At 37.7% G+C, this 16,283-nt stretch overlaps 2 protein-coding genes across 2 annotated transcripts; one reads left to right on the forward strand and one right to left on the reverse strand.

Moving 5' to 3' along the window:
• On the reverse strand, positions 1 to 3,517 carry LOC131672192 (luciferin sulfotransferase-like). Its single transcript, XM_058949255.1, has 6 exons — positions 3,509 to 3,517; positions 1,097 to 1,298; positions 938 to 1,034; positions 608 to 873; positions 407 to 501; positions 1 to 330 (listed from the first exon to the last, which is right to left on the reverse strand). Exons 1-6 carry the CDS (start codon positions 3,515 to 3,517, stop codon positions 1 to 3), a joined length of 999 nt encoding a protein of 332 aa, XP_058805238.1.
• Positions 3,518 to 4,296: 779 nt separating this feature from the next.
• LOC131672193 (transmembrane channel-like protein) lies at positions 4,297 to 16,239 on the forward strand. The gene is made up of 17 exons (XM_058949256.1): positions 4,297 to 4,463; positions 10,848 to 11,070; positions 11,150 to 11,330; positions 11,422 to 11,671; positions 11,733 to 11,921; positions 11,979 to 12,223; positions 12,292 to 12,483; positions 12,860 to 13,111; positions 13,187 to 13,256; positions 13,323 to 13,519; positions 13,583 to 14,238; positions 14,312 to 14,572; positions 14,634 to 14,772; positions 14,847 to 15,032; positions 15,109 to 15,229; positions 15,286 to 15,463; positions 15,495 to 16,239. The coding sequence occupies exons 1-17, from the start codon at positions 4,413 to 4,415 to the stop codon at positions 15,839 to 15,841; spliced, it is 3,738 nt and encodes a 1,245-aa protein (XP_058805239.1). The 5' UTR covers positions 4,297 to 4,412; the 3' UTR covers positions 15,842 to 16,239.
• The last annotated feature ends 44 nt before the right edge of the window (positions 16,240 to 16,283 follow it).

Below are 16,283 nucleotides of genomic sequence, written 5' to 3' on the forward strand. Positions count from 1 at the left end.
CTAATAAGAGCCGAAATCACTTTCTAGCTCCGGATATAGTTTACGTTTTTTATCTGTCCAGTCGTTGAACGATTCAATTATCTCTTGTGACATTTCTGATTTCCATTGGTCAACTTCTCCTTTTCTCATGTGACTAGATGTAGACGAGGAAGTAGATATTTCTTTTCCCCAAAGCTTATCAAGATCGAGATTCCCGGTCTTCTCGTAACTTACTGCTTTATTTTCTTTCATTTTGTTAAAGCTCAAATGCTCTGCTAATATAGACACTTGATCGTCGCTGAAAGACTTACCCAAAAAAGCTGCAACTTTTTGGATAATCGCAGGTAAATTCTGCAAGAATCAAATTTATGACAATTTTAAAATATCTTTATAAAGACACATAACCATATGATTATTTTTATTTTACTTTTTTCATGTCTTCGTATTTCAGAATAAGAATGTTATCCGAACCTTTATATTTGTAAAATCCCACAAGATGCTCCCAAAATGGTGTACATGGTACTGAAATTAAAAAAAAAAAGAAAGCGTTTACTAATTTTTTGGAAATTAAATCTCTAAAAGTCATATATCTAACAATATATACTTCTATCGTTTATAAATAGTTTACAAAAATCTTCAAAACTTCCACGGAAACCATCGATACGTCGAAAGAAATGATAGGCTGAAATGCAAGTGTCTTTAGGATTTCTGATCACATGAACGATTTTTGCTTTCCTGTTTGGTTGCTGCAAAGCCTTCGGTAGTAGGTGATAAGGTAAGTGGGTACATATAAACCGAGGACTAGGCAATGCAGCGATTTCTTCAATAGTTCGCCCAAAAATAGGATTGTTGAAGCGTCTCGACAAACATCTAGATCTAAGTGCATGGGAGCCCCTATAAAAACGAGTATTTTTCCATATTGCATATAGTCAACTTTTCAACATGATAATTTTCTTACTCGAGTAGTGGAAATCTTAAATCCAATTTTTCCGTAGCTCTTTCAAAGTCCAAATCATTCCCTGTGCACCATACCATTTCTTCTGTCCACGTAGTTCCTGAAATAATACGGCGTGTAAATATGACGCAAATAAAGATTGAAATATTTACTTTTATTTACCTGTTTTAAAGAAACCAGAAACCCAAGTATCGTCGTCGCGAATTTCGAAATTATCTATTGCATCTTTCACTTCCAAATAATCGTCCGGTAACCACACACCTTCGCAAAAGCTATAAGTGACAATTTGACTGATTTCTGCGTAACAGTCACGTGCAAGTTGGTCCAAGTAAGAATTCATGATGCACGATGAAATGTATTGCACCTAAATAAATGATATATAATTAAACTAAATTTGCATTTTAATTTATTTTCGACGATACTATTCGCGCGGTACTGATGGAAAATGCGTATCGCGCGCGATGCTCCATAACTCGATGTGCTATGATATTAGTGCAAGTTGCGGTGTAATGTATTTTTCGCGTTTGACAATCACTGCATATTTCTCAACATACAGTGCTTTTGACTCTGACCGTCTATGCTAGAAGGATAGATATAAAAATGACATAGCAAGTTATACTGACTCTTAAAGAACAAATATATGATTTCATTTTCAAAATATTAAATACATCAAGAGTTATCAACATGCTAAGTTAAATAAAAAAACAAACTAAAAGTTTTCAACCGCACAAAGTTCAGAATTTTTTAAAGATATGTTTTAAGCGATAGTTTCTATGGACCTACTCTTCTTAAAATAAAATAAAGTACCTGACAAATTATCTATAAAAATCCATTTATTCATAGTTTCAACAATTGCGATTTAAGTGGACTATCTCCTTCGTAAGCGCTATCGCCCATCGCTATCTCTCTCTCCCTCTCCTTACAATCAACCGACCACCAATAGCCCGTGTGCACGACTCCTGGTGCTCGTATACATGCGCTATATATGTGTGACGTAGAGTATACTTGTGCCATGTTCTAATCTTAAGCTTTCAGAGTTATTACAGCACATTTCCACTCGAAATAAATGAAATATGCAGATAACTTTTTATTAAATCAATTTAATTATAATTATGAACTCCATCGCATATGATAAGAGATATTTTATTATGCATATGAAAATTGTTTCAATTCTAAAATTTTATTTGAGTCTTTTCTAGTTTATATATGAAAATAAAATCATACTGGATTCTTAGATGTTATTATGATATATTTTTTGTAAAATTCAATTATGATATTGTCTTAAAATGAACAGTAATTACTACAGTAGGTTTGAGAGTTTGAACTTTCAAAAATAAAAAAATATGAAAATACAGTAAGCTGTATGATAATCTCATTCAAATAAAGATGCACTTTAGCTTTCTGTTGATTATTTTTTTCAAATAACTATTATTAATAGCAATTATTTTATATACAAATGTTGTTCGAAATTTAAGTTTGACATACTAACTAAAATGTTAATAAGAATGAATTTTTAATCTTAGTAGAATATGATAATTTGTTTCCGAAATATAATTTGTTTTAGAAATTTTACGTACCTGCTTTATACTATCTTATTATTTGACTGATACTACAAGTCTACAAATTTTCGTTGTTGGTGCTTATATCATTTATTTTTTAATTTGATAATCTAATCAAATTCAATTGATAAGATTCTTATATTCAAACCGATATTCAGTGGTTTATTACCCCCGTCCTTCCTAATCATCTAACTGTGAATAAAATGCGAAAATTTCAGTGGTGCCCTATTTTGAGGTCTATCTTTTTTCGACGCCGAAAACTGAAAAGAACACAATCATGATTTTGAAAAGCATACATTTTTCTCTTAAAACTAATTAGTTCATAGTAATAATAAAAGATTATACAATAATCAGATAGACTTTCAAAGAAATTTTTATCTTTTCAAAACGTTTTATACCATTATACTTTGCTTCTATTTTGACCGCAATAGATACTATAATTTTTATGTTTGAACCTTCTGCAGTTACAACCATAATACAAAAGTGTAAAATAATTTTTATGGAAGATTAAAAGTTCCGTTTGCACCGAAAGAAATTCTACGCATTAAATATCTTCATACGGAAAATATTTTGAGATTATTATTGGAAAATATTCAAATTATTACTTTATTTACGACAGTATTTTTTCTTGCAATACGTGCCTTATTGCGATTGTTTCAATTTTTACACTTGTCGGACTATGCATTATCAGGTGAGCAGGAAATAGATAATTTGCAAAGCTTTAATATTGGGAAGATGGGATAATGTGTTGTTAAATAAGAGTTGTATGTATTCTAGTGGTCGCTATTAGCTACGATGTGGAGCAAGATTAACATTTCGCATGTCGGCAAGTATCAGTATAGACGTTATCGTGGTGCAGCTGAAAGTCATTCCAAAGTCACGTGGGTCGTGCTGACCATTCAAAATTATTAGTTGAATTCGGAAGGCTCGTTCATGATTAGTTTGGTCGCGATGAAGTGTGAACGACGTTCAAATCAATAAGGCACGTAGCCTAGGGCCCAAAAATTTAACTTACCTTCCGCATGCTCCTTGAAATAACGACACGCTTTATTTTCTTTTCAAATGTATCAGCGATGAAATGCACTCCTAGACTATCGTAAACAGCTGGTCCGTCTATTCATCGTTTTACATATTATAAATACCATAACGTTCAAACTACAGATCGAAACTCTAAGAAAAGCGAATAATAAATGATTGTATGTAACACAAAGCTCTGAGAAGCTCATCCACTCATATATATACTTGCCCTATCAAGCAAGAAAAGCGTGTTAAGGTCATAAAAGCAGCCCACCACTTTTGAAAGTAAAAAGAAGTATCACGTGCACAGGACATCGTGTAGCCTTTCACGAAAGTACTCTAATTAATTCATCCCTCGAACTCCGTATAAACGCACACACGTGTATACTCAAAGGACGCGGACGGGTATGTGTGCAAGCCAGTTGGGAATAGGAGTGGCGCATAAAAGTCAACGCGTCACGGCATTGAGTCTCTCATTATCTCCGCTCCAGACAATTTGCTCGGACATCTCTCTCCTCTCCGCGTGTGTGCGTTTCGTTTTTGACGCGATCCTCGCCTCATTAGTAGTCCAACGCGGTCACCCGTGCGAGGAGCCTCGCGCGTCCCTTCTCACGCGTGGAGCGGCTGTGCGATCGAACCCTCATTGGTTCGCGCGCGCGGACATATTGCGCTGTGGCTGGGCTCGCGCGAGAGCTCGAGTGACGGACACCGGAACACCAGGAGTTCCAAGGCGAAAGTTGAAAAACCGGCAAGAGCAAGAGATGAAAGTTGACGTGGAGGAGAGCCAAAATTCATCGACGGAATCCAATCTGTCGCCAACTGACGTGACCGTACGCCAGCAAACAGCCAATGGTAATAGTCGACCTCATAGACGACAGTCCCAAGGAATCCTGAGGGTTGACATGCGAGCCGGCAGACATGCCATGGTCGTGCCACGACTATCTGCTTCACAGGTGGGTGATTCAAAGCCCCGGATTTCATCCGCGCTTTAAATTCCTCGGTGGCGCTTGGGATTTCTCGCTTTTGACAGATTTCACTTTGAAAATGCGACCGAGCTCTTGCATCCCAGTTACTTTGTGAAAAGTCGTCAGATGTCAATGAGCGAAAAGAAATGCGTTTCCCAATAGGCGCAGCCATCGAGTAACGATAATAATTAAAGCCAATTGTACCGAAATCCTCGTACAAAGGGGGGAGTAAATTGAGCACTTAATCATGTTTAACCAGCATTACACGTCTGTTTCTAACTTCGCCCACTCTGACGTCGAAAAAAGAAAGAAAAGAGTTAATCTCAATTCGACGCCACAATTTTCCGGTCGATCGAACATCAGTAGCCACCGAAACAAGGAACTTCAATCCCCCATATGTGACCATTACACGTCATATATTATTTTAATATAAAACTCGATCTCGTGACTTCCGTTTATTAGGGCGTGTCGCGTGCACAACGATCGTTATCGATGATTATTTCACGCCTTTCTTTTTATGTATATAACCATGAAGAAAATAAAAATGCTTTATATCTACTTAATATAATAGGCACCATATGTGCGAGATACGATAGCGGAATAATTAATATCGTGCATTATGTGTAATAACCATCCGTGAAGGCGCGTCGCTCGTCGTACCACATCAACTTTTGAAAGATTCGTTTAGTCGACGGAAATGTATATGCGTGCATGGTTTTCGAAGAATTTTTGTCTGTCATCGGTGAGATAGTGAAGCGGTGAGCAATGGTCGCGTAGATTTTAATCATTGTAATTGGAATCGCCCGCGTAGTTTGTGAAGGGAATATGTCTCTTGTTGATCGAATGCAAAGGTACGTTATTTCTTTAAAAATCGAATAAAATGTACATTTGATTGAACTTTTCTTTGTTCTTTCTAATAGGCAATGATGTTTAGCGTACATTCGTTGACACCTCTTGTCAAATATTATTTACTCCATTTATGTATTTCATCTCATAGTTCTTTTGAAACATCATAGTCAGTCACGAAAATTATATGAATCGTTGTACGAATAAGTAATATATTTCTGCCAGCGTAATTATAATTTTTAACGTATATACATTACATCCTATTTTTTTAATATCGTAAAGATACTTTTAGTATATCAATTATCGAAAATTATAAACAATGAGTTCTCATAATTAGGCTTATATTCATGCTGATTTGTGGAAAGATTATCAATCCATTAGAAAAATGAAACTATGAAAAGTGTGTTTGGTTGTTGTAGTTGTATCCAGCCGAATCGTGTATTGACCCTAGGTTGTACCGAATCAAAAGATAAATGTCATAAGCATTGAAAATTATGATAAGTCAATGACAGTTACTTTTAAAAATAGAAACTACTTTATTTCAATTTGGCAAATTAGAGTAAGAAGTATTTCGGAAACAAAGAAAGTATAAAAGGTTCGTGTGCGTAGACGAAACGAGCAAACGAGATATAGTTCACTAGCTCGCCTCAATTTTATTCGCAATCATATTCAACAGTTACGCAGTAAATTCTTCTGCTCTCATTTACCTATTGTCGAACCAAGTGTCGAACCAAGTGTCGAACGCACACTCACCGAAAACTATGAAAAAAACCGACAGCATTATCTTACGGCGTACAGCACCCATTGCATCGCAGCCGCAGAAACGTGCTGCAACAACGTTTCGATCCGACAGAGGCTAATTAACAAACAGGTGCGCTTCAAGCGCCGCCGTCCAAGCGAAGTGACTGAGCGAGAGGTCACGAGTTGCGCACGCGACGCTGTGTGTACGATGAGTTTTTTTTTCGGTCAGCGGAGCTCCCTTCGCGCGCTCCTCCTCCATCTTTTCCCGACGTGTGGCGTGATTATTAACTGCGAAAAGGGTGTGTTTGCACTCTGGAAGGACAGACACGACAGAGCTCTACGTATACGAGATTCATGAGATTTTTCTTTTCTTTTCGCTTTGAGCCTGGAGTGAGTTATGCGTAGCTAGGTACTGTGCTCGCAGCGCTTTCGCATGATGTAGGTAGCTAAAGCATTAACCACCCGTACTGAGATTCGTATAATGCGTGGATGCACTTAATATACATTTTTAAACTCGTTATACAGTATTTCATTTATACAATCTGGACGACATATTCAAATGGAGAATCTCGTAAATATTATTAAAAGTATTTCTACTCTAGCATCCAGACCAACGTTGTGTTTCCTCTTATTATACGGTTACTTTATCAATTGCGAATTAAAAATTCTCATCCAAAAGCCACCGTTCAAACCGATACATTAGTTAAAGCTTTGTGATGAATTTCACGTAAAATAACAAATAATATTCTGCCGCGCAAGAAAGGTTCTAACCAGCTTATAATGATGTTTAACCACGCTTACAGAAAAAATCACAATAATAGAGAAGCTCATATCCGAATGAATCTTATTCTTTCTATAAAAGTAAATGGGTAGTGGAGTGAATTTAATTTATCCATGGTTGGATTTGCTGAAATGTATAGTCACGTAGTAGTAGTTCAGATCATATGTACTGATTAAAGTCTCATCCGTACAATGTGTAATTTATCATCTTCCCCAACACGTCGACGCATACACGTATATAAGTAAGCTTTCTTCCACCTTTCACGAGTCGCGCGTCGTTAGCAACATGGGCGCGGCGCCGCTAACTGCGCAAAAATACGTATACTTTGTTGCGTTAACAGTTTTTTTTCCGAGGAGATAACGCATTTGAAGAGCTATTATTTTTAGGTAATTTTCTACGAAAATATAATGATTGTAGGGAAAAGAATTTCTTTGCGATTAATGAGTTTTTATGGTATCACTAGGCTCAGATCAAACGAGCGATTTGATAAGAAAATCAAACGATACTTTCGCACTTTAAATTTTCATGAGTAATATTAAATCACGTTCACATAGATATTAAGAACTGACAAAAGAACGTAAAAATCATAAATTAGTATTAAAAAAAAATCAATTTTCAATTTTCAAACGTGGAAGAATTTGAAACAAGAGTCGGTGCAATTTCAGCTCGAAAAATGAAGAACTGAAAAGTTTTATTTTTTTTTCAAAATAGATTTGGTACCCATAAAAGTTATGATCATATCGGTATACATACAGACGTTCGCTCATCACTTTAAAATTTTGAATTAATTAATTAGTCATTAATTACGTATCTTAATTTCGAATACAGAATATTATAAGCTAATTCTAACCATAATAAATCCAAAATGGCTTAATTTACAACCCTCTATAACTCTATATACCTTTGACGTGTCTCATAACAATGAAATATATATGAAAAAAGTGAAGCAGCTATCAGACGTGAAAATCTGGAAAAAAGAGAAGCTCCTCCCCCGGAACGCACACGCGCGTCGTGATTGCAGGTTGTCCTGGTTTTTTCTCTCTCGCTCTTGTTTTATGAATAATGGCCCTTCGAAGACGGTAGGTGCGGCCAGTTGGCCAACTGCGTGAGTTCGTACGCGGAGAAAGTCTTTAGTGAACAAGTGGCCGTCGTCTAGTGTCGACTTGTATTTGATCATGTTGATCGGTAGTGGGTGCGCGAATTTTTGGTCGCTCGTTTTTCGCCGGATCTAGAGAGAAAGTGAGTTATGCACGCGATCAAGCACCTCAGCAAGTTGCTGCTCTTTCAACATCAGCAAAACAACGATGGACAAGTGAGTACTGATGGAATTGACCGGGGAGTACTTTCGCGACGCGAGCTTGGCCGACCATGCGAGATGTACGAATGGTTATTCAAGTGGAATACAAGATTATTTGACCGCTTGGCAAACTATTTCTACAACGTTCAGGAACGTTTGGGAACGCTGAAAAATCGTCAGTTCGAGAGAAGATTGTCGCACAGATTTAATCGAGTTACCGATTCTCCACTATTTTTTAACCGATTACATCTGCAATGCCTAGAGATGTAAATGAGCTTTACGTTATTTTTATGTTTTATTAGCGCGATACCATCATCTCTAATGTATACGACGTGTCGCAAATGTACGTAAATTTTTCTTAATCACGAAATGTTTAGGGGCGTCAGACAGCCATAAATCACACTGTAGTTTAGAGCACAAGGTTTCTGTGTTTCATGTTTTCAAAAGATAGCTAATCTGAAATAAGATAGATGTGCTAATTTATTAAGAAATATCATCACGCTATTGTACGCAAAATTATGGCGATCTATCAAATGAAAAAGCTCGACTATACCATGAATTTTCTGCAAGCTATAAAGTACATCTGCGTTATATCAATATCGGAAACACTTTTTTATCACGTGTGATTTCTAAAAAGATATTTTTTTACGGTATAAATTTATAAAAAGCTCTTTCAATAAGTGCTTCAATGATGAATTGCTGATTATTATGCGTGCGTATTATATATAAATAGTAAACCTTCAAATTATGAGAAAATTTGCTAAATGTTAAAATATAACTATCTTCACGTGACCTGTGATTATGACGATGACTCGTGAGGTGCACATATTTTTTTAATTAGTCTTTGCTGAGCCAACGTTGCAGTGTGCTTATGTTGTTGCGATGCAAGAAGTGCTAGAATAGATGTACTACGCGTCGTCCTAAGATAGGCGGAGCGATAGATAACGTTTTTGATTTTACTTAGACATAAAAGAATTATATGTCATCGACATGTAGTCGAAAAAAGTGCAAGTTTCATGCTTACACGTTGAGTTTGATTTCAGCAAAGAACTTGAGTTTATTTAAAGTGTTTTAAGGATTTACCGTTCTATAAAATCTGCCAAGTGCTCGTTAATTACAGGAGATTGACAAGTTTATTTTTAGAAAAAAAATTCCATCACTTAAAGAACCTTTCATTTCAAAGGAATAGTTTTAGTTGTCACGTTGAGAGATAGATATCATATTTTTTGATCCATTAATTAAAACAGAACATGACGACATAAATGTTGCATTCAATTATCGAAAGATTTGAAAGACATTATTATTGGTTTATGTCCATTTTCACGAAACAACAGTGTGCAAAAGTTAGTTTTCTATTTCGCTATCTAACAGCAGGTTCAACTTAATGTAATATCAGAACTGACAATTCTAATCTAAAAATATGTACATAAAATATTTCAGACTATACATACATACATTTTCTGTAATAAATTCATTACGATTATCAATATTCAAGTATCATTTAATTTAGTACAATACATTCCTCTTCTTACGAATGTTTCTTTCAAAATTCTTAAAGTTATAAAAATTTTTGAAATTTGAGTTATATACAAGCAAAAGTATTAAATATTCGAGAGAAAATTCCAAAAATAGGTACAGCAAGTGATAAAAATTGACAAAGAGATTTTCGAACATTTAACGGTTATAAGTGAAAATTTGCGCCAATTATTCAGTGTTTATAAGATATCCAATGAAAACCATTTCACTAAGTTACATATATATGTCAAAATAATTGCAATCATGAGAAGTTTTGATACTTGAAAGTTGTTTTTCATTATTCAATAAAACTTTGAATTATTGTCCAAGCGTTCAGCTTCGAAAACATTAAGCAATACGATGAAAGAAGAAGCTGACAATATTTTATAATGGATTTTATAACAATCAACAATTTTCGCGTAGACGTTCACGAAATAACATCGCTGAACTTTGTTCAAAGAATACTGTATTGTAACGAGGCGCGATCACGCGGGAATGAAAGCACGCAAAATCACGCAAAGGGAAGCTTTGGCCGCACATGAGCTTTCTGATTAAAGCATATAAGTGGTGTGTACAAGTGATTTATTGCTAGTTACCAATGTCTATACACGTGTGCTTTACTTGTTTTTTTCATTACGTCCTTTTCTTCGCCTACTAGTTGTAGTGGGTGCGCCGGTATATCTGTACCAGATATAAGAATTTAGTTGTAGCTTTCAGATTGCTGCCCAAGTGTGATAATGATTTTCAAGCGCGATCAAACGATCCACCTTCGAAACGATGTTATTTTATGCGATATCTTTTATTTCCCTCATACTTAAGTTATTTATATCAAGTGAAATGAGAGAAATGATTTTATAACACGATTTTCGATTTAAAATCACTCAGACAAGCGTAATCGTTATCCCGATAACGTTAGTAGTCTTTTATCTTGTACGTATTTCACAAACTATTGCTCTGAAACCGTTACCATAAATTCCACGCAATCACGAAATGTTTAGGGTATATGCGAATCATAAATCACATTTAGGCTTTGATATACAGTCCGCTGGAAGCATTTTTGCTGCAACACTGTATATCTACTCGTCTCTCATTCACTGATAGCCGGAAAAAAGGATGTCACTGTGAAACTGTTTGAAACGTATTCACCCGACAATTCGACATTTGATAATGCAATCCACTATGTAATATAAAGGTGGAACCGTCGTCACCACAACCATCGGTGGATCGACTCTCGGTGACGTTCGCCATCGACGAGCGCAACGGCGAAGATAACGCCGCGGAATCATCGTCACAACCGCCGCCAAGCAGTGATTTCGATTTCAATCATCATCATCCACCGCGTAGACGAGCTACCCTCGATGCCGCGCTCATCAAGCGGCCATCGCCCGACATGCAGCGATTGCACTCTTATCACGGTGAATACTTTTGGAATTCTTGAAAAAAATGAAATCGGAAGCAAAGCACTGAATCACGATTCTGCTGTCGCGACTGCAGGCAGCGAAGAGGCCGGTGGCGAGGAAGACGACTACTCGGCGTCGGCGTGCGCTATCATACAGAGGCGCAACTCGTCTCGACGCCACAGTCGGCGAAAGCGACGACCTTCTTCGCCGTTCAGCCCTGACGCCGAGACGGCACTTCGACGACGATCGTCCGTTTTCACGACCAGCTCCGGCGAGTAAGCGCGCGCCTTCCGATCGATTTCTTCTTTTTTCCTTGTTACTCTTTGCACCGCGATGAATTCGTTTCTTTGTCTTTCTCGGCCGCAGCACGGCAATCTCGATGGAGGATGCTGGCGCGACGAATTTGATCGAGGATCAAATCTTCGAGAACGTGAAGCTGCACAAGGAGGTGTTGCACGGCGTGAAGCAGCAGCCGTGGCCGCTGAGGAAGAAGCTGAAGCTCGTGCGCCAAGCCAAAGCCTACGTGAGCAAGCACGAGGGCAAACTGCAGGAGAGGCTCGCCCAGACGCGCAGCACTCGGGATGCCATCGCGCGCGCTTCCATTCTGCTCAACAAGGTTCCCCGTACAATGCGTCAAACGCCCGATGGCGCGATTCACGGAAATGTCGCTGTTGCAGAAGTGGCAGTACTTCAAGCGAGAGCTGATCAATTTTAAGACGGTATTGGTGCCGTGGGAGCGACGCATCAAGCAAATCGAGTCGCAATTCGGCTCGGCAGTCGCGTCCTACTTTATATTCCTGCGCTGGCTGTTCTGGGTGAACATTGTGATCTCGGTGGTGCTCATGACTTTCGTCGCCATTCCCGAGGTAGAGCACCGCGAAACGCCACCAATAGCATTGCCATCGCGTAACGCGTCGATTTAGCTTCTAGCGACGGTGCAGAACGCAACGGACGACGCGGGCGAGCGCAAAACGATGCTGCCAGAGGAGCAAGTCAAAGCCAATCACTTCCTCACCCTCTGGGAGTTCGAGGGCAATCTCAAGTACTCGCCGTTCTTCTACGGCTGGTACTCCAACAAGCACACTTACAAAGCCTACAAATTGCCGCTGGCTTACTTTGTCGTCAATCTCGTTGTCTATACCTACAGCTTCGTCGCGATATTAAGAAAGTGCGTTTTTCTTCCGAGAATACTTCAACGAGACGTCGATTATTTTATTTTTTTTTTTTTCTTTGTAGGATGGCGGAAAATTCGCGCATGAGTAAGCTCTCGGAGAAGGAAGATGAGTGCGTGTTCTCATGGAAATTGTTTACCGGGTGGGACTTTATGATTGGAAATGACGAGACAGCTCACAATCGAATTGGCAGTATTGTTTTGGGATTGAAGGAGGCATTGCTAGAAGAGTCGGAAAAACATCGCGATGAGAGAAAGTGAGATCTTTTTATATCGATGATTATTTTGTTTAGTAGCAACAGCATGTGTGATACATATCAGTGTACTCATATAATTTTTACTTTTTCCTTTTAATTTTGTATCACTTGTCACGAGCTTTACATTGAGTTGAAAAAGATATTGTATATATTCAACCAATCATGGCATCAATAACTGAACCGTCATTAATCGGACTAAAAAATAATTATCCAACCATGAAACTTCGCAAAACCTACATCAAACTACAAAACCAAAAAATAATAAACAACCACCACGCAGCTTCTCTTCGTGTCAAATAGATGTGCCTTAGTCGTGATGAAAACCGTAGACCAACAATCGCTAACTCTAAGATAAATGATAAAGAAAACGTTGCAGCTGGAAAGTCATAAGCATCCGTATCTTCGTCAATCTGCTGGTGATCGCAATGTTGGTGTTGTCAGCCTGGGCAGTTGTGGAAGTGGTCGATCGCAGTGAAGACGTGCGCGCTGCCAACAGCAGCTGGTGGCGTCAAAACGAAATCACCATCGTCATGACACTCATCACTTACAGCTTTCCATTCGTCTTCGAAGTTCTTGGAATTATTGAGAGCTATCATCCGAGAAAACAATTGAGACTGCAGCTTGGTCGGTATGTTCGTATTCTGCATTGCTATAATACGAATTATTTCGAAGTACACGGTTTTACTCTCTCAATTTCTTTTAGCATCATGATTCTTAATTTGCTCAACATGTACTCGTTGATATACGCTCTTTTCAAAAAAATCAACTCGTCGGTAAGTCGAAATTCACTCAGCTTTCAACCCAAACGACAACTAGTAAGAATAATTTGTCACACGCAGGACGAAAAGCTGCAAAGTTTGAAGCCGAAGGAGTCGATTACTAAATTCATGTGCTTTAACGTACCGGTGTCTTGCGGCGAGCCAAGTACACTTCAAACAGTATTATCACTAACTGCTATGAGTTTAATCATAAGCTCGAACTTTTCAACGAATAACGCAGCGAAAATATTTCATTCGCCGCCTCAACTTTTGACTGCGTAAGGTTAATAATAATTACGATATAACATGCGGAGTTTATAATCTTATTAATAATGTTTCAGCGCTGAAACGACAAAGTATACGCTGCTGATGGACAACAACATATTCAACGCATCTCAAGACCAAATTCCATTGGGTCCATTTGACGTGAACAGTATATTCAGCGATTGGTCGATTTTCCGTGAAGAAGATCGCAACGACACAATTGATCCTTTTATGTTTGAGATGAATAATTTCACTGAATCTACGATCAGCTTTAGTTCGCCTTCGAATAGCTTGAGCACCGATTTCATGGATAACTCAAGAACCACGGCAACTGTCGATTCGATGGACAATTTAAGCATAACAACGTCTACAGATAATAGTATTAATTCGGACGACGTGCCTTCAGTATGGAATCCAGTCACGCAAATCGACGACAATGATATTGTCATTGAAGGAATTCCTAACATTGATGATAATGATATAGGAGTTCACGTTGTGAATGACGATTATCCACACGAGAATTTTGGTGATTATGGATTTCTTGAACTGGATTACAATGAAACTTCGGATGTACCTGGCGTTCAGAGTTTGAATACCGAGAAAATAACGGATCCTACATCTCCATCGACGCCTTATACCGTGAATGCTAATTCTTGTCAGGGGGTTGGCAAAATTGTCGGGTGTTATCAACGTATTTGCGAGAATAGAACTATCAAACTTGATAATGTTTCTGGTAGGATACAATTTTTATAAAATAAATCTTCTATTAAGCGTTTAGAAGTAACTGACATTAATTAACGTTTTAGTGTCAACGAAAACATTAGATTTGAAAACTCGCCGCCTGTTGCGTGGCCTGTGTTGGGAGACAATGTTTGGCCAGGAAATAGCGAAATTGACAATGATGGATCTCGCGATAACCATACTGTCAACAATGGCTATTGACTTTTTTCGCGCACTCTTCGTGCGTTACGTCAACAGTTGCTGGTGCTGGGATCTTGAGAAAAAGTTTCCGCAGTATGGTGATTTCAAAATCGCCGAGAATATCTTACATTTAGTCAATAATCAAGGTAAAGTCAAGTAAGACGAAGTCTCTCGAGTTTCTTGGAATTTACGTACGCTAACTTGCAGGAATGGTTTGGATGGGTAGTTTCTTCAGTCCAGGCCTGATAGTTCTCAACGTCATTAAACTTGTTATTCTGATGTATTTGCGATCGTGGACTGTCCTTACGTGCAATGTACCACACGAAATTGTTTTCAGAGCTTCAAGGTAGAAGTATTATAAAATGTCAATGATATAATTTTATTCAACACATAATTTATTCGTTATTTTTATATTTTTAGATCGAATAACTTTTATCTGGCTTTACTACTGACGATGTTATTTTTATGTGTGTTACCTGTCGGTTATGCCATTGTTTGGGTAGAACCATCATGGCACTGCGGACCATTTTCCGGTAACGAGCGGATCTATTATTTAGCTACGAGGAGCCTTAAAAATGCATTGCCAAAATACGTTCATGACTACAAGTACGTCCCAACTGTTTATTTCTATATATTTGTACTTTTAACGCGAACACTCATTCTTTCAAAAATTATTTTTCAGAGTATTGGAGTACATTGCGTCTCCGGGTATAGTTATCCCGTTAATAGTTCTCATGACATTGATCATTTATTACATGGTTTCGTTGACCAATTCTCTTAGGGAGTCAAATAATGATTTGAAGGTATGTTGGGTAATGTACATAAATTTTTTTATAATCGTGTCTATATTTTCCTTTAGGTTCAGCTTAGACAAGAACGAACGGAAGAAAGGCGTAAAATGTTCAAAATCGCAGAAAGAAGGCTGGAGAACGACACGCCTTTCGCAAGGTGGAAGAAGATCCTCCCGGCTAGCAAATCTGTCGATGCCGCCACGAATAAAGGTAACGTCAGTTATAAAGATTTAATTCTTACGAATAGTCTGATGTCTTGATCTTTAAACATTTGAAGGAGTAGCAATGGAAGAGAAGGTTCAAAAACGACGCTCAGCGGGCTCGGAAAACAGTGACGTAACCGAAGGTGAGCAAGAATCTTTACCCAATGATCAAGTGCCTACTTCGTCGAAGAATGTCGATAATGAAGTGGCCGCTGTCATCAACGATCACAGGAAAAACTCGTGGCGAGCGACGAGGTTGAAAGAAAAAAGTGAATCGCCAGTTGAGTCGATTGAGGGTGTCAGTACTGGTGCCATACCAAAGATTCAAATTAGCCTCGAGGAGACTAATGGTGAGAAAGTTGAATTGGATATTGAAGATATTATTAGAAGATTAAGTACCAATTCGGATGAACATTTGTAATGTAGTTCCGTATAATACCGACTGATTTCGGATTTGCTGACAGTTGGATTAATTTTTTCTTTTTAAGAATTAGTGAAGTTTTTTGTTTACTACATTTTAAGTGCAACGTATGACGACTTAAAATGTGACTTACGCAATCGTAAAGTCAGTCAGGTTTAATAAAAAAATATACATATTTAAATTTCATGTCTCTAAAAGTATTATGTTAAAAAATGTGTTGACTGCGAGAAAGATAGTTTTTGATGGCATAAGAAGTTGTCAAAGTTTTTGTGATAAAAACGAAATGTAGTTTATGTTGAATGTTTCATATGTATTATTTATATTTTAATGTCATGTGAAATATAAATATTTATACTACAATTCACTAAAAATTCATTCATTCATTGATACGTTAAATCTTTTAATAAGTGTTAAAAGAAAGTAAGGAAAGAATTTTAAAATA

The sequence above is a fragment of the Phymastichus coffea genome, unplaced genomic scaffold, assembly GCF_024137745.1.
Source record: "Phymastichus coffea isolate CEN01 unplaced genomic scaffold, Cenicafe_Pcof_1.1 PCOF00145, whole genome shotgun sequence".
Taxonomy (NCBI): Eukaryota; Metazoa; Arthropoda; class Insecta; order Hymenoptera; family Eulophidae; genus Phymastichus; species Phymastichus coffea.